Raw genomic sequence first — 27803 nt, forward strand, 5'->3', positions numbered from 1 at the left:
GTCTACAGCACGACCTATGCACCAAGTCCAAAGTTGGCCATTAAATTCCTGTATAATACCTGTATGGCTTCCCAGGTGGCTCAGTGCTCAAGAATCCACCTGCCAATGCAGGAGATGCAGGAGACATGGGTTTGATCCCTGGATCGGGAAGATCTACTGAAGGAGTAAATGGCAAACCACCCCAGGAAAATTCTTGCTTGGAAAATTCCATGGCAGAGAAGCCTGGCAGGCTATAGTCCATGGGGTCACAAGAATTGAACAAAACAGCACACATGCATAATTCCTGTACAATTCTCTATCATGTCATTTTGTTAGAGGCAAAACAATGTTGTCCCTGTATACTTACTACATAAATGATATATAAATGAAATGGCTTCCATACAATCCTAATAAACATGTATCTAAAGGGTTATCTAGTGTACAGTACATAAATTAATAAAGCATATTATCAGGTCTTTGGTGATATTGCAGTAATGAACTCTGGTTATTAAGGCACAGGCGAAAAAGTTACGGGAACTTCCTGTAACTCACAGTGTTTTGACTGTCAAGTGTCAAACACATTTTTCACTATATGTTTCTAAAACTAAATGAAAATGTGAAGTTAAACTTATTTCCACAGCTCCAAGGGAATCACATAAGAAACCTGGTTATTTTATTTATTTATTTATTAAAATTTTAAAAAATTTATTTATTTTTAATTAATTAATTAATTTATTTTACTTTACAATATTGTATTGGTTTTGCCATATATTTACTTCTCATATAATTATTTTTTGTTATTTTTAACAATAATGATAACACTAAAAAATGGCAAAACAAATTCTAAGGAAAGTGAAGACATTTGGTGAGCTTTTATCCTATTTTAAAATTTTTCACTAAGAAACTAAAGTATAAAAGTAATTTTCAATTGCTTAATTGTCAGTAGTGGGAATAGAAACCACAAAAAAACGTGCACATTAAATAAACATGTCCCAAGAAACAATAAAAAAAATACATGTAGATTTTAGCACAGCAGAATAGACTGTGACTTTTATATCCTAGGTTGCTCTTTAAGTTTTATCTGTTAAACTTTTAATGTTGTCTTTGCCTTTGCAATGGCCCAGACTCCTTTCGGGGCTATTTTTTCAGCTAAAAGGCTAGGTTTGCTTTTACATTGCAACATTTATGTTCACTGCCCAAGTGGCTTCTGTCACATCTCGTTATTTTTTATGTTCTTCAGTTTTGAAGATTTCTGTAAGAAAAAAAGATTAAGAGGGGTCCATCAGAAACATGTATTAGAAATAGTCAAGAAAGAAACTACTTGCTTTCAAGTACTGTTTGTAGGACACTCACCTGCCTGTAAATTTTTTGAGAACTGAGAACAAAATAAGAACCAAAACAAAACAAACAAAAAACCCCAAACTCCAGGAACTAACGTTAACCCTTCAAAAACAAAGTAGATATTTCTGTGAGATAATACATTAAATTTGTTAAGTGTCTTTCAGTTTACAATGTGCTTTTCTTTGTGTTTTAGTTTATGCTTATAAAAACTCTTTTATCTGGTAATGTAAAGCAAAAACCTGACTCCAAGTTGAAGTTAAGAGACTTGCCTAGCAATCACACAGCTAGTAAGAGGCTAGAGCTTGATTGTGCTCTAAAAAATGTCCAATTGCAGACCTATCACCTCAGCTGTGACACAATGGCTATGCACTGGAGTTCAAATCTAGTGGAGGAGAAAAGGGTACCTATAATGTTAAATGAAAAAAGCCAACAGGTCTCAAGCAAAAGCTGTACAATCTCGAGTTTCTAATAAACATGTGCACAGACTTGACGTTAAGACATCATATACACCCAAGGCTGATTCATGTCAATGTATGGCAAAAACCACTACAATATTGTAAAGTAACTAGCCTCCAATTAAAATAAATTAATTAATTTTTTAAAAAAAGACATCATGTCACATTCTCAAGGAAAGAAAGCTACCCTGCACTCTGTGTTCAGGGAAGATGGACACTTCTTTGCATTATGGCTTTGTGGAGCATGGGGTGTAAAAAAAAATTCTAATGGCGTGAACTATAATGGTCAAACAGGACAGAAAACTGATCATTTCTTTCACTTGTGCACTCCTCATTGCACTAATGATCTACTAGTAAGTGCTTAGCCTCGTGGACCTGGAGAGGAACTCTCTGAGGTTGTTGCCCCTGAGCGTTCATTAGCCTATGACTTCCTCCCTACCTCCCTTCCTGCCTCCCTTCTCCTCTGCTTCCTTCCTTTCTTCCTCCCTTCCTTCTTGCCTTCCTCTCTCCTCTCCTCCCTCTTCCTCTTCTTCCCTTCATTCCTTCTTTCTTCCTTCCTTTTCTACTACACACTGGCTCTATAACCTTAAGGAAGTTACTTAACCTTTGTGTACCTTATTTCCTCATCTTTGAAAACAAGGTCAGGGGAAGGGACAATAATGCCTATCTTACAGGGTTATGACAAAGATCAAATGAGTCAATAAATGTAAAAGTTTTATATTTTGCAATAAAGAGTTTTACTGTTTCTTCAACTGTTACCTAGTTTTACTATCTGTGTAAAATATAAGGACAAAACATACAGTCTGTAATCTCCGAGGAGTTCACAGACTTACTGGGAAAAAAGAAAGGGGATGTCAAAGCAGAAAAAAGTGGAATTTCTCCACACATCATGCTAATTCCCCTAACGGCCTAAATTTATTTTCTTCCATCAACTCCCCCTCAGTGCTAAGTGAGGCTGGGGGCTGGAAGGTGGGGTCAGATGAGAGAAAGATCGTCTAGACCCCATGCTCTCTTTGATTTCACTTTCCTCATCATCCACCATCCCCAACTGCTGCCTTTAGATTTTCATGTCTTCCTTTTATCACAAACAGCAATAAAACTACATACTGTGGAATATACATTAGATAAAAGAACACAGGATTCTTAGGCAGTATGCCCAGATATAATCCCCACTTCCACCACAGACTATCTTTGTGACTTTATCTGCAAAAAGGGATAACAACCAAATTTCTCCCTGACAGCATAGCTTTTCCTAAGGGGAGAGGCTGGGGAGGGCAAATGAAACAGATACACTGCAGTACAGAGAAACAATCTGAAGAACTCGATCTGAATCCTGATTCTAAGATTTACTGGCTGTGTGTCTTGAGAAATCTCTGAATTCCATTTTCTTACAAGTGAGTAAGTTTTGGTAGCAATAACAGAATCATAGCATTGAGGAAACATCAAATGTAATAACGGACCTGCAAGTGCTTTGTAAAATGTAAAGTGCAACAGAAATATTACTTGCTATTACTATCTCATAGTCACACAAACCTGTAGCTTGAAAGTTCAATCTGTCATCTTGACAGTTATTAGTCTTACTTTCCCTTGTCAATAAATTGATTTAAGATAGTACAGAGTTAAGCAGAAACATGGGAGGGGAGGAATTAAAATAATTAAATTATCTCAATGTAAAATAATAGGATTTCAACAATTTTAGTTTTGGAAGGGACCTTATAAGTTGCCTCTCTCTGCCTGAATTAGCCCCTTCTTCCACCCAGGGCGGGGATCCCCTCAATGATGCCTGTGCTTTAATGGCCAGCTGAAGTTAAGACACAGCTGATTTCATGTTGAATAGAAACTTTATTCTTTATTGAATTAAGTTGCAAGAATTCTCAAAATGTGAAGGAACTGATTTTTCTGACAATTATTTAGGTTTTAAAATTCAAATTGATTTAAAGCTATCAAACCTTTTGGCATTCATCGACTACTCCTTTGGAAAATGTCACCAAATTAATTTGGAGGTGATGTTTCTTACCTTGAATTGAATACTGACTATTTTTGAAAATTCACAATTACTTAGATGATGATGTTAACTGAAGGCTGTGGAATCATGTACACTCAGTTCCTGAGAGTTCAAGCCAAATACTTCATCCACAGAAGAACAGAAACAGAATGAAGTTTTATTTTGTTTTGTTTTCCTCTCAAAAATGTGTTCTTCAATAGTCAGAATAGTTCTTCAATAGTCAACATCTATGTGAGAACAGATGACTGTTTAATCCACAAAATGAAGGTTTAAAAATATGTAAGATTAGATGAGATATTTTTTGAATGAGAGTATTAAAGTCAAAGAAAATCTCCATTTCATCTGATTTTTGAGGAATCCAGTTCAGGTATATCTAAAAATGCTTTCAGTTCAGTTCAGTTCAGTCACTCAGTAGTGTCCGACTCTTTGTGACACCATGAACTGCAGCACGCCAGGCCTCCCCGTCCATCACCAACTTTACATTCTCTTATAAAGCTGATTTTTCCCAAACAGTTAACTGAACCAAGGCTAGTCATGCCCTGAATTTTCCCTTTTGAGAACTTTGAGTGTCCTTTTCCTCAAACTGCTCAACCTTATGTTGAAAAGTAAAACTTGCAGTAACCACATCTACTTGCTCTAAGAAGCACTTTTTTGTGAAACTTTCTAGAATCTCTTCCAAACATCTTCAACTGAATTTTCACCCATGTACCCTTCCTCTACTTACTTTCCTTTAGCATCTTTTGTCTAAGTTACTGGTTGAGAGGGAAAAAAGCAAATGATACAAATTTATTCTTCTTCTCATCTGTGGTGGTTACAAGATATTATGTCAGTTTTCAAAGATGAGACTTATACTCCTGGCAATTGTTTTTGCATTTTGATAGTTGTCACACATAATCTGTCAAACAGAATGGGAGTCTGGGCTTCATTTCTCTATTCAAGAAATATTTATTGAGAACTGGCAGTAAGCCAAGAACTCTTTTAAATCTAAGGACAGAGCAAATGGATAAAAATTCCTATCCTCATGGAGCCCACATGTGGGGAAGATGGGCCATAATCAAAATAACGAAGCAAGGTGTGCAGCATGTGAGATGGCATAAAGGAGATCAGTAGACCCCTATGAAGAGATTACAATTTCAAATAAGGTGTTCATGAAAGGAATTGCCAAGAAGGTAATGGCTAAGGAAAGACCTAAATGAGACAAAGATAAAAGACATGCAGAAGGAAAAACACCAATACAGTATACTAACGCATATATATGGAATTTAGAAAGATGGTAACAATAACCCTGTGTACGAGACAGCAAAAGAGACACTGATGTATAGAACAGTCTTATGGACTCTGTGGGAGAGGGAGAGGGTGGGAAGATTTGGGAGAATGGCATTGAAACATGTAAAATATCATGTATGAAACGAGATGCCAGTCCAGGCTCGATGCACGATACTGGATGCTTGGGGCTAGTGCACTGGGACCACCCAGAGGGATGGTATGGGGAGGGAGGAAGAAGGAGGGTTCAGGATGGGGAACACATGTATACCTGTGGTGGATTCATTTTGATATTTGGCAAAACTAATACAATTATGTAAAGTTAAAAAAAAAATCTCAAAAAACATGCAAATTTCTAGGGGAAAGACTATGCCACTTAGAGAAAATAGCCTGTGGTGTGTTGAGGATGGAGTGCCCCTAGGGTTTCTGAGACGCAGCTGGGAGGCCAAGGTAGACAGAAGTGGAGAGATCCCTGGAGGATTCTGAAGAAAAGAGTTACATGATCAGATTTAGGTTTTAACACATTCACTCTGGCTGGCCTGTTGAGAATGGAGGATACTGAGGCAAGGGCAGAAGCAGATTGACTAGTTAGGAAGCTAATACAAGAATCCAGATGAAAGATGATGATGGCTTGGACAAAGTTGATGGCAGTGAACTAGGTGAAAAAACAAAAAAGATAAATTCTAGATACTGTTTGAGGATAAAGCCAATAGGAATTGCTGATGGAGTAGGTGATGAGAAGGGGAGAAGAAGAGACAGGTTGTTCATAATTTTCCTACTGTATTACCTTTCAAAGTGTCGTCAGACCTCAGTATAACAATCACCTAAACACATGTTGAAATCAATTCAATTACTGTTCTTTCTTGAGAACTTCTGAATCAGACTCTCTAGAGCAGGGGTTAGCAAAGTTTCCTTCTAGAGGGCCAAATCGTAAAAATTTTAGGCTTTACATATGGTCTTGGTCAAAACTACTCAATTCTGCTGATAAAGCACAAAAGCAGCTACAGACAATGTGCACATGAATAAGTGTGGCTCTGTTGCAGTAATACTTTATATAAAAATTGAAATTTGAATTTCAGGTAAATTTTCATGTGTCAGAAAATATCTGATAAATATTTTATTTTAAATATGTATTTTATCTTAAATATCTTAAAATATTTTTAAGTGGTTGAAAAATAAAAAAGACAAATATTCTTAGCTTGAGGGCAGTACAATAACAGGCAATGGGATGCATATAACCCACCAGAGGTTGTCAACACTACTAGAGAGAAAAAATCCCAAGAATATGTATTTTTAACATGCTCATTAAATGACCATTTTATGTACAAGAACTTAGAGACTCACTGAGACAAATTTTCAAAGTTATCTGTTCCTTTTTGCTTTGCTTAATTTATTGGCCAAATTAAAGATGGGCCTTGTGAATAAAATAAAAAACAGAATTGATTGAAATAATAGGTAAAAGAAAGTCCTTTGCCAATAAGAAAAAAAAGATTAGGAAAAAAAGGGAAAGGAAATTTAAAATGATAAGATTAGAAGTTATTAATAAGGAAAATTAGGAAATTGGGGAGAGGCTCAAAAGCTCATTATTTTTAAGAAAACTCTATAGTTTCAAAAAATGCATTTACCATTAAAAAGGATCAATTAATGATGTGCATATGACTCTATAAAGGTCAAAGGCAAAGATCAACATACAGATCCAATCCCTTGTTCTACCCAAGTTAAAATACTGTCACTGGTCATTAAGAAAAATATTATTTTGCCATGTGAAAGAATAGCACTTTTCTTTGCTCTGTGCACAGAACTCCTGTCTGCTGTAGGAGCCCTGTATCAGGTCTCATTTATTATGAGTTTACATTGTGACATCTTTTTCCTATTTTATCACAGAAAAATGATACACTTGCTTTAATTGGTTTTCCTTCTAGTGTTATACACAAATTATAAAACCATGTGGGGGCAACAATAAAAAAGTGAATATACTTAAACAGATTTGTTAATTGTAATCATACTACTGAAAGAGTGATCATCCTGGACTTAAAATAATTTATTTTGTTTCTTCATTTTGTATCTCTCAACTTTATCTCTACTTTGCTGCCACCGCCTTTGCTGACAATCTTCTTTGTCTCAAGACTTAATTCACCAAAACTTTGTTTCTGAGATGTAAGCAAGCAGAAACTGACAATTTTAGAGAAATAACTTTTAGTAAACTCAAACACAGTTTCCAACCTGAATAGATAGGTCTAAAACTATTAGCAAACACCTTTTAATTTTTTAAGAACTGACTTTTGAAAAAAAATAAGTTTATAAGTATCTAGTGAGCATTATGAAAAGTGTGAGTGGTGATGAGAAGAGAAAGGAAATGAAGAGTAAAGTTTCAAACAGGCCATCTCAATAAGGTGTCTTCATCTCATATGCCTAACACCTAAAGCTGAAAGATATATTTCTTCAAATCTCTAATAGATTAACATGTGACATGGTTACTATTATGCCACACCAGTCAATATGCAGTAGGTGCTAAACAAAGACTATGGTAATATGAATAATTTTCTAGTGTCTACTCTCTGCCAGTCTCATTATATAATTTCATATGAGGCAGGCATTTTTATGTTTAGTTTTCAGATAAAGAAACAAAATCCCAAAGAAATTCAACATTCTTTGAATTAGAATTCAGTCTTGGGTCTGTCTGGTGGCAAAGCCTACACATTTCCTCTATACCCCACCATCTCGCAGAATGTTTCCCCAGTAGATAATGTTCCTACTGAGGCACAGTCTGAGGAGAGGATGAAGTGGAGAGAAAAGAAAACAAAAAGGTTGAATTGCCTGGAGAACTGTTTTTGCCTTTCAATATGGTATATAGTTTTGCTTTTATAATTAACATTCTGCTGATGAGATCTCCCATTGGTGAAGGCTGACAAGTCAGATTTTCCATGAAGAGCAAGCACTGCAGGAAATAAATTAATCTCTAGGGAAGAAGAGGGGCAAGGCTGTCAGTACTCACACAACTGCCTAATAGGAAATGATGTTTCAGAATTGTTCAAAGAAAGAAATGACTGTGGGTTCTCCTTCCAGGATATTCTTCAACATTTAAACCTTCCAAAAAGAGGGAAATATTAATAGGTTGCTATAAAAGGAAGAGCAGACTTATAATGTTTTACTTTAGGCTGTCAGTATTTCTAAACTGAAAACAGTATTCCCTGGAAATGTGAGATTTTCTACTGGTGTCATTATTTTGTTTATATTATGAAAAATCTGCACTGATGTTAAGTAGAAGGACAAAAGATATACCAGATTTTTGGATTATCAGTTTGAAATTATTCGCTATCTTAAACAATGATTTTCTTGTCGTTAGGAGTAAAAGTAATTATTGAGCTTAAAATTACATATTATCTAGAATAACAATGAATTATTGAAGTCTGCATTTAGTAAAACTGAAAAACAAGGATATATTTTATTATTTCTAAAGTGCCTACCTTTAAATAACATATATTCAGTCATTCAGTCAAGGTCTTTAAAATGGAACCCTCACCTTATTTAATTCTCAAACAGTTTTATAGAGAAGTTCCTATGCTTTGATTCCCAACATATAAGTAAAATCTGAAGTTTAGAGTAAACATTAACATTGAATTAAAGCTCAGTATAAAGAATTCTTTATCTTCTTATAAATCCATTCTTTCTTTCTACCTTCTGCCATGACCTTAATGAAAACCTTTTCCATGAAACTTGTTTCCTCTTATCTGTTTAATTTACCGTAAGTATGTTTCTAGATGTGGTGAATTGTTTCTAAGTGAATCTTAACTTAGAGATGAAAGTCTTAACTTATCATAGTGTCATGACTCTATGATATCAAAAAAGGCCGTCTAATCACATGCTTTTAGAACTGAAAGGACATCAAAATTACCTGGGGCATCTCATATTTTGATGAGGAAAATATAATTCAGAAAAATGGAATGCCCTGTGAAAGGCTGTGCAGCTAGCATGTACAGCACTGGACCTAGACCTTACTGTCCCTGCATTTTGTTTTCTGGCCCAGGGATCTTCTCACTACTCAACAAGTCTAACTAATGGAGGGTGAGTCGTGGCTTGGGTTTAATATAAAGATGTAGGATAATTAGAATATAGTTGGAGCTTCAAAAGCAAGGAAATTTCATTAGAGAATGTTGATCAGAAGAGTATAAAATTTACTCAATAGAGAACATTTACGTAGGGTAAAACCAAATATATAAAGAGGAAAAAAGAAAACCATTCTTCTGTTTAGCCAGTCAGATCACCAGAAGAAATCTCTGCAATTAATGTGTGACCTACACAATAACCAGATCCTTCTCACAACTATATGATAATCCTCTGGTACCAAACAACTTTGCCCTGGGATGAAGGAAGCCACTTGCCCACGGTCATGTCCCCTTTCCAAAGGCAGCCGAACCCAATGATGGACTGAAGCGGGGGCCATGAAAACCTGGCCCCCTGGTCCTAACGCAGGACAACTCAGAAGAGCCACACCAGTTCCACAGTGCCCTGTGCCATCAGCTGAGGTCTTTCTTGTGACTCCATTATGATTTCACTTCTCTGTCTGTCCAGACCTGCTTTCATTCCTCAACCTATGTGCTGTTCCACAAAACACTTCTCAATAAACTTTCCATATGCAAGTCTACCCTGGAAACTGGATGTGAAACAAGTAGCTCAAAACAAACACTTGCACTTAACACATGTCATCTCTTCAAAAATAGTGCTGTCACTGATTAACCATGGAAACTGTGCTCTTCTTGAGCTACTGCAGCTGAGGTAAGGAGGCGGAGGGGTCCTTTAGGGAGGCTCAAGGCTTCCATGTCTCTGTAGGATCGCATTGCTTCAAAGATTCAGAGGATTCAGTGACACATCTCCAAAAGATTTCTAATCACTTTTCATGTACATAAGATTCATAGAGGCCATGAAATTCCCAAGAGGATAGAATTCTCAAAGGGAAATACTATGGACAGAAACTCAGAGACTATAAGAGACATATCAAGCGGTCAGAGCCAGGACTTTGCAAAATATACAGTCAGGAGGCAAAATTTTCCTTAGCTATCAACTCATAAATATGCAGACACTAATTATAATAGCCATAATTCAACTGGAGTGTATTATGTACTATACTAACTTTGGGCTTCTCAGGTGGTGCTAGTGGTAAAGAACCTGCCTGCCAATGCAAGAGACTTAAGAGATGCGGGTTCAGTCCCTGGATTTGGAAGATCCCCTGGAGGAGAGCATGGCAATCCACTCCAGTATTCTTGCCTGGAAAATCCCACGGACAGAGGAGCCTGGCCAGCTACTGTCCATAGCATTGCAAATAGTCAGATACAACTGAAGCAGCTTAGCATGCAGACATACTAATTTTAACCTATTTTATCGAATGTAGTCATTGAAATAGCCTGTAGTATAGCACTATTATTAACCCAACTTTACAAATAAAGAGATAGAGATGTTAGCAAATTGTCTGTGGTACACAGCTGGTAAATGCAGTAGCCAACGTTTAACGTTTAGTCTTAGGTTCAGAATCCAAAAGTTAACTACGTAATCATCCTACTTTCAGAGAACTGTTCTTTTGGTAATTTATGGACAAAACAATGTGCAGACTTAATAATGATGTTCCCTAAATAAGATATGGGCCTTGTCAAACAGCCAGAGCGAATCGAGGATCCAGAGAGGAAGGTCACCCTTGAGATCTGGTGTGGTATTTTCATCAGCTTCTTAAGTGAAGAGGAGCTGGGACTGACAGCACCGATCCTGTGGCAGAATTTCCTGTGCTCCCGGCCACAACAGAGCAAACTCTCATTACACTATGTGTTCAGCCATTTAGAGCGAATCTTCTAGTCGTCTGTAGTGAATTTCAAAATAAATAATTCCCCTCAGTATAATTATTAGATACAGATCTGAAATGGTTCCACTTCATCTAACTGAAAGAAGAAGGTCTGGGTGTCCAGAAGGAGCAAAACTGGAGAAGCAGCTCCCCTGTCTTAATAAGGTTTTGTTTGGTTTTGCTTTGTTTTCTCTGCGATACGCTGCAGAGACTCTAAAACTGCCATTCTCACCCGAAGAGAATTTAGGAAATGACTGACTTGTGTCTAAAATTTAAAAAGAGGAGAAAACTCAGAAGGAGTATGATTTGTCCATCCTGAACTATCAGGTAGTTAATGAATATTCACAGATGAGCTACTCATTCAAAGTACAGTAAATGTTAAGTATAGATCCAAAGGGGCTTCCCTGGTGGCTTAGATGGTAAAGAATCTCCTTGCAATACAGGACACCTGGGTTTGATACCTGCATTGGGAAGATCCCCTGGAGAAGGAGATGGCAATCCACTCCAGTATTCTTGCCTGGAGAATCCCATGGACAGAGAAGCCTGGTGGACTATAGTCCATGGGGTAGCAAGAGTTGGATACGTCTGAGCTATCAACACACACATAGATTAAAGAGCCTCTTTTTAATGAAGAAAATATATGAAGTTTCACAAAAGTGAATTTTGAAGAATTATATTTCTGCTTTATTTTTGTATTCTTATTATGGAACTGTCATATAATTATAATTCACAATGAAGATAGACTCTACAATTTATTGTAATTTCAAATGGGAAAGCAATTGCAAATATTGCCCAGACACATACTGTGTAGTTTTTAAATAAATTCTTGTTGAAATTAATGTAATAAAGCAGATTTCATTTTACTCTCTTGAGTAAAGTTAGTAAGTCTCACTTGCCTAGGACCATCACTTTAATTCCAGGTCCTCTTTTTTCTTAAACCATCACTAACAGGCAATAGGTTCAAAGCAGTTCCTACCCTGGTCTGTATCATACTCTGCACTGATTCATTCACAGCACAAACCTGGAACTCTCATATAGCATCCCAGGAAGATTCACACACAGGGGAAGATCAGATAATAAGTTTTCCAATGATTGAAACAAAAACTTTGATCTCAGCAATTGTGTTATCTTGTACTTTTTAGGATCCATAATCTTAAGGAAAAAAATAGTTTCCGATGAATTAATAATAGCCTGAGACTCAGCACACTGCAGCCAATTTTCACTGCAGTAGTTGTTTCTTTTATAGTCACACTTGGTTAGTATTTGAAATTTGGAGGAATTGCAATATGCATGGTTTTCAAAGCCCTTTACAGAATTTCATTTTTATCATTCAGAAAGACTCAATGAAAAGGTAATAAGAAAAGCTCTATGGGATATTTTTATAGGAGTGTCAGAAGCCAGTAAGTTAACTACATGAAAGAACCCAGATTGCACAGTCAGAGTTTGAGCAGAAACACTTCAGAGACTTTATATCTAGTATTTTGACTTTTACATGCCCTTGGAGGAAAAAAGAGTGCTGGCTACAAAATCAAATAAGGAGGGAAAAAGAACAAACCATATGCTTAAGCATAATTACAGTTTCAATTTTTCTACAAACGAAATGTGAAGTTTCAAAGATAAAGTGTAATAGAAATTGAGCTTCTTTGGTGTGTTTAAAAATATTGCCAAGAAAGAAAATTCTCATTTCCCTTGCTAACTTATCCCAGATTTCCACAATATGGAAGTTAGTCTGGGTAACTTAATTGAATGCTATCAACTTCTTGACAAGTCCATTTGCTCTTATTTTGCTTTTAGTAGAGATGAAAAATATCAGAACACTGTCTCTATAAACTAAACTATTATAATTCAAGTCTGCATTAGGCTACCCATCTGACACTTTCTAAAATTAAAAGCATCTCAATTATCTTGACCTCTTCTCAAGCTATTAATCCTTCTTGTTAAATCTAGCAAACATATAGCAATATTATTGTCATGATAATACAAGTAGTATTAGAATAAAAACACTTCCTTGGGCATGAAAATCATAAATGAGAAGAAAAATCTAACAACAGCAAACAATGAACAGATCTTTTGTCAATGTGAGTGTTTAATATTATGCTTCACTTAAAACTAAATTTCAGTGAGATTCACAGGTCTGGGCTGTTGCTTTGATCGAGTCATATATTCCAAACAAAATGGTAATAAGAATCTGTACATTTTGCCTTTGTCATAAAGGCAGTTAAAACCAGTATCACAGGCTTAACCAACCGGTGGTTGCATTGGTACCTGTTACTGCAGTTGCCGCAGTCTTTCTCTTCTCTTTCTCCAGATCAGCCAAATCATTTTGACAACCAGCTGGTACTTTTGAGTCCAGACCAGCTTGATTTGAGTACAGTTTCTTGGATCTGTCTACGTGGACACTCTGAAATGACACAAACCAGAGTGATTGATTTTACAAGTAAATTATCAGTCCAAAATAAATGCTACCCAGTGTATGACAAGGATACTTATCATATGGCGAGTTATTTCTGTATATCTGAAATCAAACAGTCCATATGTCAAAGTGGGTTACAGATTATATCTTCAACAATATACTTTGGTAATCTAGGTGTTGAATTTTTGAGGCAATCTAAGTGATTCAAGTAACAAGTCCTCTCAGACACAGAATATTATCTTCAAAACCCATTTGTGTACATTACTTTCTTATGAAGCTTATAAAATATTGTTTGCTTCATTTTTATTCTTAATAATTTAGTAATACAGACTTTCATTATATGTTACATAATTATTTATTGTATAATGAAGAACAGGTTTCACTTCTGTTATTATCTACACCTTTTATATTATAAAACTAATCACAATATTTACTTTAAAATAACCCACATTTTTATCAACATTATCCAAGTATGACAAAGCTCCTCTAGTCAATTTTAGAATGGTAATTCATCATAACAATGAATTATTAAAGTAAAACATCAATGGACTCTAAAACACATCTCACATATAAGAAATGTCATAGTGTCTGATGTTGCCCTGACATACTGTATGCTTCAAAAGAATCATCAGAGAGGAGCAAGCACTAAATTGAATTTTCAATTTAAATAAGAAATTGAATTTTCAGCACATTGCTCCTTACTGAAATTCAGATTAGAAGTCTTTCAGTTTGGATATGATTACAAAATATTCAGAGATTCATGGAGTCAAAAGTAGCCAATCAATTTTGGCCATCCACACTAGCCATTTTGGTTCACTAAAGAGTAGGATAATGAACAACTTTCCTTAGGTTTCTCTTATAGACTCTATACAGCATTAAATTCATTAAAACGTCATTAAAAGCTTGAATCAAAGGCTTTTAAAGTTTGGGAAGAGCCAATAAGGAAATTAGGGTCCATCATAATTAAACAATATGCCCAGATTAACAGAATGAACAGTGCCAAGCCTCAGGGATATGTCTCCCAACCCTTAGTCCAGTGCTCTTCCATCACTCATTGATCTATGTATTCACTCAATGGACCAGTTGTACCAATGGCCCCAATTCTTGCTCCTCTCTGTATCCATGCCCTTCCTGTATGATTTTGCACTGCCTTCTTACTCTGACTTTTGATTTGTCCATGTGACTTTTGCTAGACCAACAGGAAATTGACACATGTGACACACAGTTGAAAATGCTTGCACAGTTGGTTTTACTCATTGGTGTCCTTCCCCTACATCGTGAGAACATGCCCAGACTAGACTTCTGCAGGTTGAACAGGACAGAAATTAGAGTCAGGCTACCCCAGTCATCCTGGTTGAGACAACTAATGGCTAGAAGAGTCTTAAATACTTGGTCAAACCCAACCAGATCAGCTGAAACTAACTTAGGTCAGCTGCACTCCAGAGCCTCATGAAAAATATGTTTTTATCTGGATGTCACTAAGTTTTTCTGATGAATGAACAGCATTGTGTGACAATAGATAACTGGTACATCCAACAACCATTTATATTTAGTATCCCAGATACTGGGAACATTGGGAGAATATAAACATAAATATAAATATCCTCAGACTCTAAGTTGTTCAATTATAATTTCTTAAACCAGTGATCCCCAACTTTTTTGTCACCAGGGGCTGGTTTCATGGGAGACAATTTTTCCATGGACCAGGGTGAGGGGGAGTGGTTTCAGGATGATTCAAGGGCATTACATTTATTGTGTACTTTATTCCTATTATTATTACATCAGCTCCACCTCAGATCATCAAACATTAGATCCCAGAAGTTGGGGATCCATGTTTAGATGTCTGCCAACTATTTAGGCAGAGAATTAGAAGAGTACAGTAGAAGAGTACAGAAGCCATTTGTTGATAATTCTTAAATTCCTTCTTTTTTTTAAGAGCTCTGCTTTGTATTGAATGTGTTACTAAAGAGGTTTAGTCAAAAAGACCAAAGCTCTTGTCATCATCAGGCTCTTCAGATTCTTCTATCTTTGCTTCTACTTCTTTCCCTCAGTAGGGGCAGCAGTGGTGGATGGGGCTGGACCTCCTTCTGGGTCTGGTCCACCAGGTCCTGCGTTGTAGATGAGGTTCCTGACGCTGACACTGGCCAAAGCCTTTGCCAAAAAGCCTGGCCAATGTAATGACAAAAGATGGAATCCTGATGGTACTATGGGGACAACTCAAAAGATCAAAGCTTGAATATTGATATTTATTACCTAGAACTGTACTTGTTGATATTTATTAAGCCACTGTACTTGTTTATATTTGACTCATCCACAGCCCATAAAAGCTAAGTCCATCATTTGATATGAATTTTTTAAATTATTTTCAAGTGTGTAGTACCTCATAGCTTTGAAAAAAAATATTTTCCTGATTTTGAATTAGATACTTAGGAAAATATATTATTATCTCAAGTTATTAGATGAGTATTAAATCATGGTACTTATTACTGAGAAGTACTAAGAAGTAAATTAAGTTCAAAAGGAATGCAGTTTCCTGCTTTTTCATACCAAATTCAACTGATGACATTAAAACACTGAGGAGAAAATGTTATAAAAGTTCATGCAAATTATGTAACTAATGTATATCCCAGACTTCAGAGAAGAATGAAGAATTTAAATAAAATTCTTAAACCTGAAAGCTTAACATGAAAGGCTGAGGAAAGAAAATGAGCTCTTGATCAGAATGGTTCAATTATTACAAAAGCCTGGAGCTTCTTGGTGTAAACCTCTGGGCAGGTTGAACATTTTATATATCAGCATTTCAACAATTAAGAACCCCACTTTGCTAGAGACAGTACCCACATTTTGATCTCTTCTAGGGAAGCTCAGTGAAGCTTTCCAAGCTCTTCTTTGCTTTAGTTACTACAGCCAATGAAAAGGGAGGTACTCATCTCTTAAGCTACTAACCCTGCCATGACGTCCTCTAAACCCTGTTCACTTAGCCCTTCCCTCCAGGTCCCTGAGTCTTCAAACCATCCCCAGGTATTGATTTTGTGCTGCAGTAAAATTCCCATAATGCTCCATTTTTCAGTGCCAATTTCTCTTTATTGAGCACCAGTTCCCCACCCCACCCCACCCACTCCCCACCCTCTACCTCTTGCTCTGCCCCGTGGCTTTCTCTCCTTCTTTCCTATCTCTCAAGTTCTTCCACTGTGCCTTCAGAACTTTGCTCCATGTGACTCTGCTATTTCATTCATCTAGAATGTTCTTCACAAATGCTTCCTCATTAATTTTACTAAGTCTGGAGTTCCTACACAGTTTTCAACACCATGTAGTCTTTAGCTAGCAACATTTTTTCCAAGTTTTTGAGAAACTTGTACTTCTACTGAAATGCAATTTTCACAAATACAATTAAACAACAGTTAGTTAGCTTCATGTTTAATTGATATCTATCTTCTGATTAAAACAGAAATCCACTGAAAATAAAGATGATGTCTATACTATTTTTAGTCCTTATTTTGGCATTTAAATATAGTATTGAATAACTGTAAATTAAACAAAGAAATGCATGAATAAAATACAGACAATTTTTATGACTTAAAAAAAAAGAGGCCAGCTTATCAATGGCCAAGACACAGTCACATGTTCACATGTTAAGAGTGATAGCCACTCGCTCTTAATAGTAAAACTTATATAGTTGAAAGGCACACATATTTTAACTTCTTTTATCCATCAAAAAAACACATCACAAATCCCGTGCTTTTAAATGAACTTACTGTTGCAATCATTGCAAACACTATGTCATGTAACATCTCACATATTTCTCTGATTCACGTTAGATAGTCACTACCTATGGAAATTATAAATCAAATAATGGTGATGTCAGGGAAAGTGAGAACCTGAGAACTGAGTATGTATAAACAGTGGCCCCATATTCCCAAGGCATGAAATTGTGGCCTAACAATAATAGAAGAAATAAAACCCTCTGTTTGGCACTGCTGCAGTGATATCAAGCTTTTAACCTGAAGATCAAGTCCGAGAAAAATGAGAAAAATAAGATGTGTGCAAAGAATAGAGAGGAACGCAGATAAATCTGAACTGGCAGTCATTGGGCCTTTGTGACCACTCTATAGTACTTCAAAAACAGATCCTGTTCATTTTGTGTAACTTCCATTTAACTTGTCATTAGAAATGAGTCATTAGCATCCTGTCTGCTAATATAAAATGACTATTAAATTATTTGTCATGTTATTCTTGGCTTGCAGTTTAAATACTGCTTTTAGTGTTCCTGCTGAAAGCAATGATCCAATTACAAGATATTGGATATTTTTCTCATGCACAAAGAAAGGAGCAAATAAACATTGTCCCAAAAAAGTTAACTCAGATAGCCATGGAAAAAAAATTGAAAGACTTTTTCAAATCTATCTTTCGTCTCATACCTTAGGCCATGTTGTTGGGTAAAAATTACCCTTTTCCAAACAATTCATTGAGATTCCCATTTTGTGATTATATTCACTTGTATCTTTTCTCCCCAAGGACAAATAACGCTTGCTTTTCCTTAGAAAGCCACATAGGGACTTCTTGGTCCAGGAACTAAACATCATCCACTTTTAAAATAATGTGAAATATTCCAGTTAATGTACTTTACTTTTTATTTTGCAAAAAATCAATCACTCTCTTAACAGACTTACAAAAGTGACCTCCTTCTCTGCTTATATAAATAACTTCTCTTTTACACTGCCTGTACTTTTTCATTTCAGGTACTGAATTCAAGGGATACTTGAGAAGAAATTTCAAATGTGAAATATTCAGGGAAAAATTTCTCATGAACTTTATTCCTCGGAATTAAATTCTACTTAAAACAAAAAGGCAACAATAATTCGAGCTTATACATTAAAATAAACAAGCAAAGACCAAAATCTAATCACAAGAAATATAGGTTTGCTCTGCACATTCAAATTATCACTCCAGGAGAACATGTGATTCTCTATGTAGTCTGTGTTCTAGTATGTGTGTGTTCTCTTTGGTTCATTTATGGTTGAATCACCATAAATAATGTAGAAGGTTATCAAGTGGTTTGGAAAAAGTAATAAATTTCTCATTGTGCACTATAAAGATTTAATTAAATGGAGACAAATGTTTGGTTTTTTTCCTGAGGAAAATATTTAAATAAGCAAGAATATCAACTGAAAAGCAATCTAAAGTTGATCATCCATATAAACAGTCCTCTGTTTCATACAATAATTTGAGGTTTCATACAATCATCCATTTACACAAATTAACTGTCTTTTCTGCAAAGAAAACATTCTCTGTACCAATTGAAAGAGAATGCTTTTGAGCTTGCTCTGTCCAATTCCAAAGACAAACCATCTCTGAAACATTTTCAGTCCCTTCCAGCCTTAGGTTGTTTGCAAGCAGGTTGCCCAGACCTGTGATATGCATGCCCATTGGAAGCCCATTGGAAGCCCATTGGAAGCCCACCTTCCTTTCCATTCCCAGAGCTTCAGGCTATGGCCTCTCTGGCCTTTCTGAGAGCCTTTGCTGGCATCGCTCACCCTCCTCAGCCAGGGCTCTTCCCTCCTCTACCATTACACACCTTCTTTGCGCCCTGGGATAACACTGGCCAGACTCTGAGCTGGCAGCTGACTGGGGGCCTCAGCAACAATCCCAGGTGTATGCACACATGTGGCTTGACACTTAGATGCTATTGGGCCTAATTGTGGTTAACAGGTGGGACCAAGCCCTCTTATCCCAGCCTGCTCCAAGGACTGCCCAGAAGCTTAGACATTTGCAAGATCTGGGGTTTTCTATTTGCCTTGTCCTTTCCCTTGGGTCAGAAAAGAGACAACTGGCCCATGGGAAATAAAGATGCCTGTATCTGCTTCCCTAGCTGCCCTGATAAGAGATGAGAGTCTTCCATCTCTGCCCTTCAGGGCCCTCCACTTCCAGCTGGACTTGCTGGGGCCAGATCCAAAGGAGACTATCCCTCTTGCAACTACGATTAGAGATTTTATCATGCATCATACATCACAAATCACACCATGCTTTCTGGGAAAGAAACCCTTCAGTTATTACTAAGCCTACTTTAAACCTTTAAGCCTACTTTCAAAGACCTGTTTCCAGAACATATTATGTACCAAAGAAAGTTAACAAGTACTCATATATTGCATTGCATCGTTCTCTCTTTCCTCTGCTGAAAACTGGCAACTAGACAATTTGACATCTACAAATCCCACCATCTTAATTTGATGTTTATTTGACCACTGTCTTGGCAAAAAAAAAAAAAAAAAATCAAATCCTAGTTTATAGGTATAAGAAGAACTCAAAATAATAATACACTTTGATTGAAAGAAATTTAAGAATTTTCCTCCAGATTCTCAGGGCAGAGAACCTCTTCACACTGTTCTGTCAAGCTCAATTCAATCTACTTCTTGCCACTCTAATTTTCTATGAATTAAGCCGAAGATGAAATGGAAACTTGAGGTAATGCTTGACCAACATACCTTTATTTTAAAATAAGGTCAGAAGAGACAGCTACTCTGTACATTTGTTATTCTTAAGGAAATAAATGAGAAGTCTGGCTGCCCTCAAAAGATGTTAGACTTGTTAGATCATGGACAGGCATGTAAAAGTGTTTGCTGTTTTAGAGGGGCTGTGACAACTGCATTCCCTATAAAATACAGCAGTTGGCTTACTTACAGTGTTACTATTATGAACACAGGAATAGCTCTTTGTGTAGAAATATATTTTCTTCTTTTTCATTATTTGGCCTTCCTGAAAGTTTTAAGATCATTAATTCATATGGTTATTATAACTTTCATGGCTCCTATTTTAATTGGAAAATCCTAACTCTTAGACTTTGTAAGGGCAATCTGTGGCCAAAGGGCAGGAAAATTAATCTTAATTTGAATTAGAGAAACAGAAATTCTAGCAACATAAATTATGTGACACATTTTTTGTTTAGATTAGTTTTGGTGAAATTAGTTTTGAATCAGTGGACATACGAATAGCATTTGAAAAATGTCCAGCAGAGCAACGCTTGCTGCAGATGGCAGATGGGAACTGCAGTCTACCATATAATAGTTCTGTATCTAGAAAAAGAATTTAAAATTCATTTCTTAAAAATTACATTTGAAACCATTTTAACCTTCTGGGTATTAAAATGCAGGCTTTCACATGGGTCTTTGAAAGGCATCCATCCTGGCAACCTGATTTAAAACATTGCTATACTATGAATTGAGTCATCAACAACTTTGATGAGTATGATTCATCTATTTCTTCAGGTATTTGCATTCTATGAAATGCTAAATGGCACTCTTGCCACTAAAGTGCTGCTAAAATGCAAAACTCTCCTGTTCTTGTGAAAGAGTGCCCAACACAGGATGTCATCCTCAAAGGCTGCTTCCCACCTCCTCACCTCAAGCCTGGCCACACTTCTGTGAAACCCGTTCCCCATAAGGCTGCTTTCTGACCTCTTTCTGCTCATACACCCCATTCTCCATGCCCTTTATAAAGCATGCTCTCATACCACCATCCAACAATGTCTCTAAATTCCTTACACAATCTTGGCATGATCCCTCCATCATCTCTAGGATCCTCTCCCACTTTGCTCACAATGGTTTTTTTAGCTTCTGTCCAGCTCTTTGCCATTCCTGTACCAAAATGACATCAAAGGATTTAACATTTCATGCCTCTGTAGCACTTTATTTTCTGCTCATTTTTAAGTCTCTTGTAAGTGCAAAGTACAGTTAGAATTGGATCTCACTGTCCCTCAGAGTTTCTCCATCATCCAGGTCTTGGGTCCAGCATTCTCCTCTGCACACACTCTTACTTAGCCCTGTTCTGCCCTCTCAGTCTTCAGTTCACTTTTTCCTTCTCGCTTCCTCCTTATCTCACTTGTTTTCCCACCCAAGGGATCCTTGGAACCCACGTTAACAGTTTTCGCATTGTGGTTGTTAAGATTTTCATTTTCTATTCCACTCGTTTTGCTAATTCCTAGAAGTCACTTTCTGTTCTCTCACTTCCTGAAAGGTGGCTCATTGCTGTTAGTTGTTGTTGTTTTTAAAGTCTTGTAACTTTCCCATTTGTCTCTGACATAAGTTCACGTTGCCTGGTGACATCGGGTCCTCAGTATTGCTCAGCAATCTGAGGATCGCCACTTCAGTTCCTTGTGAGGCATGCATGGATGATGTTTCAAAATCTTCCCCTCCTTTATCAAGCTGAAGTTGCAACCTGGTTTCCTCAATCATATTTAATCAGTTAATTCAATGAGATCATGGCTATTTGAAATCAATTTCCACAGCTTTCCTTGTCTTTTTTCAGAAAGTCAGTTAATCTCTCTTCTTTCACATTGACTTGCAAAATGTCCTGTCCACTTTCTAAAGTATGTGCCTCTTTCTCTTTGACCCTGTTTCTCTGGACCCTTTCTTTCCCACCTTTCCTTTGTCTCAATTACTATGCCCACTTCCACACTATTCTCTGACTCTGCCTCTCCACTGCTTTGTTCATTTTCTGCCAAACTTTAGCGAGAGTGGACTATTCTTATTGCTCCTTTTCCTTTTCTCCTACTCATGTATTAACTGATATTTACTGCATAGAATCTGGTTTCTGTGCCTGCCACTTGACTAAAAATATTTTCACCAATAACTTTCTAATCATCAGTCATAAATCCCATGGCCTTTCCTCAGACCTCATGGTTCCCGAGCTTTCTGCTGCACATAACTCTGTTACCAACCTCATCATTTTTTAAAAAATGTTTTCCCCTCAGTCTCCAGAAACACTGTACTCTCTTCTCTCTTGGATCCTCATTCACTCATCTCTTTCATCATCTTTTCTCTTTCCTGCCAACCTCTAAATCAGTGATCTCTAAACCTTTCTGACTGCATGTTTTTAATAATAAAAAATTTAAGCATAAAACATAAATGTGATGCATGTGTTTTGTTGTTGTCATTCAGTTGCTAAGTCGTGCCTGACTCTATGTGGCCCTGTGGACTGCCGTCTGCCAGGCTCCTCTGTTCCTGGGATTCTCCAGGCAAAAATACTAGAGTGGGTTGCCATTTCCTTCTCCAGGGGATGCATGCACAAATACACAAAATTTTACATATGTACTCTACTAATATATATGAATGTGTGTATATTTACTATACAACATACGATTATAAAACAAAGTAGGAAATTTAATAAAGTGGAAGTAAAAATATTTTAAGCAAAATTTTATTTCATTTATTAATAATACAGAGAAAAATGGAATAGTTGTCATTATTTTTTAAATCTTGATTTAACACTTTGTGATACAGCAATTCAATTGTTTCCTTCATAATTAAGTTGATTTATAGACTGAGTTTAAGTGGGTGTCACCAATGAAAAGTAGCGCTTCACAAAAATACATTGATCTAAATGGAAAAAGTACATTGTTAATTGCTCTCACTAAATCATGATGCTTATAATTCAACAAAGTCTACTGATTTTGCAAAGATAATGTAGTACAAAGTAATGTCATACAGCTAGTAATACCTTATCTTTCCTAACATACAACTGTTTTTTAAAACCCAAACTGATTTGAGTTGTCAATTAATTAAGATTTTAAATACTGTGTTCAAAACCCACTGAAATTCTTTGGAAGCGTTTGTAAATGATTAAAAATTTTGTTTCTAAGTTTTTAAAGTTTGTAAGATGAGAGGTTTTATATGTTGTATGCTGTTTTCAGGAATTAAAGCTCATAGTATCAGAAATATTTTTAAACCACCCTTTAAAAAATATTCCTTATAAGTGATTTTTTAGTTATCTTTTGTCCTTTTTATTGAAAGGCTAGCTCAAATGTGTATGTATGTATTGCTCTAAGTTATAGACAATCAACAAGCAATTGGAATCATGAATTAGGTAGGCAAATTTGAACACTTGACTTATTGTAAAATAAATCTTAATAATAAATCTTCAGTTTGGGAAAAAATAACTTGCTGTCAGATAATTTATAAATAAATCTTTATATCGCACAAAAGAATGCCATAATCATTCCCGCCTCACAAAGTGTAGTGAGTTGAGGATCCAACTACATACTTTACTTTTGTTTCTATAAATTAACCATATCCAAAACATCCTGTAGAACTTTATAAACTCCTGGCTACAATTTCTTTGCTATAGTAACTTGCATATAATGACACTGGGAGTACATTTCATGTGTGGATTCACCACTCTAAGCCTCCTCTAGGATCACTTTAAAAATTCTAGATAAGGGAGCTCCTCTATCAACTAGCTGAACTTCATTCACCCATAAAGCAATACTTTTACTAAAGAAATCATTAAGGGAGAGAATCATGGCTTCTCCAGTGCATTAAACAATATTTCATGGGTTCCATTATTGAGGCACAATCTAGCAAAACAAATGAACATACATGTTGTCAGGAAAAATTGAACTCTCGCACAGCTTTATAGAAAATCTCCCTCACTGAGTCATTTGTTTGAATAAATAACAATAACAGCTAACATTTATGTAGTGCTTACCAAGTGTCAGGCACCATATTTTATGCCTTTTACATATACTAGCATATTAAAATCTTAAGCTTTTTTCTATACATCTTATAAGGTTATTTTCATAAAAAGAAATGGTTTTAATTTGTCACCATATTGCTTCTTTGTGTTACATTAGCCATTTTTAGGAAGAACTAGTTTACACAATAATATGTAATTTTTTTCCTTACTACTATTAGAAAAACTCAAGTTAACATTAATTACAGTGACTTTTAAGTAGAGTGAAGTACTAGATTTAGAATAACATAATTATAAACAGCACTGAAAAACTATGTCTTCATATTCCTTATTGCTTAGTTTTAAAATATATTGTTAATCACTAAGGTTTCATTTTCTCAGTTGCTAATGTCATATAGCACAGTATAAAATACGGTGAAATTTGCTGTCAGAGTGTTTGTAAACCCTTATTTCAACCTTTTTGATAATTTCAGCTTTTTGTCTGACATCTTGATGGGTTTGACTAGTTAATTTTTTTTCCTTTTAATGTGGCTGATAGAGAAATACTAGAAGTATAATAGAGTATTAATAGCAACTTAGTAACTCTCTCATGCCTCAACCCACTCACATTTTCAATTCCTCTTCCCCAAAGCTAACCACTACCTTGACTTCTGATAGCATAGTTCAGTTTTATTTTTTGTTTGGAAACTTTTCATATTTTGGATAACAGAGCATATTCTCTTTTGTGTCTAGATTCTTTCTTCTTATCCAAAAGTTCAGAAAGAATTCCATTGTACAAATATACCAAAATTTATTAATATACTCTACTACTGAAGAAGACCGGAGTTGTTTCCAGGTTTTAGCTATTACAAATGACACTGCTATAAATATTCTAATACATGTCTTTTTGTACACATGTATATACATTTATTTCTGGTGCACATATGCATACATTTCTGTAGGCTCAAAATTGTTAGGTCATAGGGGATGTATACGCCTAGCTTTAGTAGATCCTGCAAAACAATTTTCCAGACTATAGTCTCACAGAGTATGTGAGATTCAGTTTTTTCATATTCTTGCTAAGATTTGATACTGTCTGTCTTTTTATTTAACCACTCTATGAATCTATAGTGTTACCTCACTGTGGTTTTAATTTACATTTCTCAGGTGACTAGTGAAATTAACTATCTCTTCAGTGTTATACTGGTCACTGTGAAGCAACTGTTAGTACTTTGTGAGTAACAACCACTCAATTGTTCTGCCCATTTTCTGTATTGTGCTGTCTGTAATTTTGTCATTGACTGGTAAGTTTTATATACTCTGAATACAAGTTTTTTTTTTTAATATTCCTTATTTATTTTATAAATAGTCTTCCCTTCTCTGTACCTTATCTTTTCACTCTCTTAACAGTGTCCTTTGTAATATAATCTTTATTTTGTATTATGTGTGTGCTCAGTCACATCTGACTCTTTGCAACCACATGGACTGCAGCCCAACGGGCTCCTCTCTCCATGGAGCAGGTTGCCATCCCCTATTCCAGGGGATTTTCCTAGCTTAGGGATTGACCCTGCAGCACTTGCATTTCCTGCATTGGCAGATGGATTCTTAAATCGACAGTTTTTTTCTGTAATTAAAAAAGATTGTCCATTTTGTGAGGTCTGATTTTATTTAAACTAGAAAACAAAGTTTTCAAACACCTTGATCGGGTTTATCAAGTCTGCAGTGCAGCGCAATTCCCTGAAATCCAGGGTGCCACCATGTAGCTGGGCAGAGTCCCATCTTAGGATATCCAATCTCTTAAATCAGAAGCAGGACCCAGTGACCCAGAACTGCTCTATAATTTGAGTTGACAATGATCATCAACAGCTGCCAACTTTATAAAAACAAACCAAAACCTACTATACAGCAGAGGGAATTCTACTCAATGCTCTGTGGTGACCTAAATGGGAAGAAATCCAAAAAAGAAAGGCTATTTAAACATATATCTGATTTGTTTTGCTATACAGTATAAACTAATAACAACATTGTAAAGCAGATATACTCTAATAAAAATTTTTTTAATAAATAAAAACAAAAGACAACCAGATGTTATGTACCTCCTAATAGAAATACACAGCACTCTTTATGGAATAGTCCTTCCAAAAAATCAAATCTGAATCTTCCAAGCTTCAAGAGTCAATTGACTCAATGGACATGTATTTGAGCAAACTCTGGGAGATAAGAAAATATGTCAGAAGAACATCTTCAAAGGAAGTGAACTCACAGGCAAAGCAATCTTAGAATGCATGACATCTACAATATATTTCATCTAGATTATATGGCAGAAAGCAAAGAAGAATGAAAGAGTCTCTTGGTGAAAGTGCAAGAGCAGAGTGAAAAAGCTGGCTTAACATTCAACATACAAAAAACTAAAATCATGACATCTGGTCCCATCACTTCATGGCAAATGGATGGAGAAAAAGTGGAAACAGTGACAGATTTTATTTTCTTGGGCTCCAAAATCATTGCAGCCATGAAACTTAAAGATGCTTGCTCCTTGGAAGAAAAGCTATGACAGTGTATTAAAAACCTGGACAGTTTATTGAAAAGCAAAGACATCACTTTGCAGACAATGTTCCATATACACAAAGCTATGGTTTTTCCAGTAGTCATATATGGATGTGAGAGACAGACCATAAAGAAGGCTGAGCACTGAAGAATTGATGGGTTTGAACTGTGGTGCTGGAGAAGACTCTTGAGAGTCCCTTGGACAGCAAGGAGATCAAACCAGTCAATCCTAAAGGAAAATATCCCTGAATATTAGAAGGACTGATTGCTGAAGTTGAAACTCCAATACTTTGGCCTCGTGACGTGAAGAGCCGATTCATTGGAATAGAGCCTGACGCTGGAAAAGACTGAGGGCGGGAGGAGAAGAGGGTGGCAGAGGATGAGATAGTTGGATGGCATCATTGACTCAATGCACATGTGTTTGAGCAAACTCTGGGAGATAATGAAGGTAGGGAAGCCTGGCATGCTGTAGTCCGTGGGGTCGCAGAGTCAGACTGAACAGCAACAACAAGAATATATGGCATGTGGTAGACCAAGGAAAAAACTGATACACAGAAATCCTATGTGAAGTACAAGAAATCTAAAAAGAGAAGGTGTTTGGTAAACAACTAAAATATCACAGTTAATTTCAGTTTCTACACAACTGATCTATTTAACTGGCAAAAGAAGAGCATTTCCACTCCTGAAACCACAGGGATACGATTGGTAAAATTTTTGCTGTAGAAAACTATAGAATTAATCCAATTTCTCAAACAAACTGAGAAAAAACAGAAAGAAATCTACAGATTAAAAGATTAAAGATTAAAATCTATAGATTAAAACATGTCATTCAATTGTAATCTTTACATCTTATTTAGAAAAAACATTTAATAGACAGCCAGGCAAATTTGAATTCTAACTTGATAATAACATTTAGGCCTTATTTCTAATGTTGTCAAGAATATAACAATATTGTTTAAGAATCTATATCTTTTAGAGATACCCACTGAAATATTTGATGCATAATGGCCTATGTGGAAAAATCTAAAAGAGTGTCTATAGGGCCTTTCCCTGGCAGTTCAGTGGTTAAGACTTGGCCTTCTAATGCATGAGGAGTGGATTCAATCCCTAATCAGGAAGCTAAGATCCCACGTGCCTTGTGGCCAAAAAACCAAAATAGGAAACAGAAACAGTATTGTAGCCAATTAAATAAATACTTTAAAAAAGGTTCACATTAAAAAAAAAACTGTAAAAAATAAAAGCGTGGATATATGTGTTATGTATAACTGATTCACTTTGATGTATACCTGAAACTAACATAACGTTGCAAATCAACTATACTCCAATAAAAATTTGAAAAAAAAAAGCCTTAAAATTTTAGCTCTTAAGAAAATAAAGTAAAACGTCGTTTCATTTTTGCTTTAAAAGTTAGGTTGTAAGCAAATAGCAACAGTGAGGTTGTGACTGTATTTCAGTAGTAATTTTACATTCCCACCAGATGGCAGTCTTCCCTGACTCTTCGCAGGTACCTTACAGAATCTAGCTGTT

General features: G+C 36.0%; 1 protein-coding gene across 1 annotated transcript in view; it reads right to left on the reverse strand.

Moving 5' to 3' along the window:
- Positions 1–762: 762 nt before the first annotated feature.
- THEMIS (thymocyte selection associated) overlaps positions 763–27803 on the reverse strand; it is a 197810-nt gene continuing 170769 nt past the window's right edge. The window contains exons 5-6 of the mRNA XM_027551479.1: positions 13139–13274; positions 763–1231 (exon numbers count right to left, since the gene is read on the reverse strand). Of these exons, the coding sequence (XP_027407280.1) occupies positions 1200–1231; positions 13139–13274 (168 nt within the window). The 3' untranslated portion in view covers positions 763–1199. The remainder of the gene's footprint in view (positions 1232–13138; positions 13275–27803) is intronic.

This window comes from Bos indicus x Bos taurus, chromosome 9 (genome assembly GCF_003369695.1).
Source record: "Bos indicus x Bos taurus breed Angus x Brahman F1 hybrid chromosome 9, Bos_hybrid_MaternalHap_v2.0, whole genome shotgun sequence".
Classification (NCBI taxonomy): domain Eukaryota; kingdom Metazoa; phylum Chordata; class Mammalia; order Artiodactyla; family Bovidae; genus Bos; species Bos indicus x Bos taurus.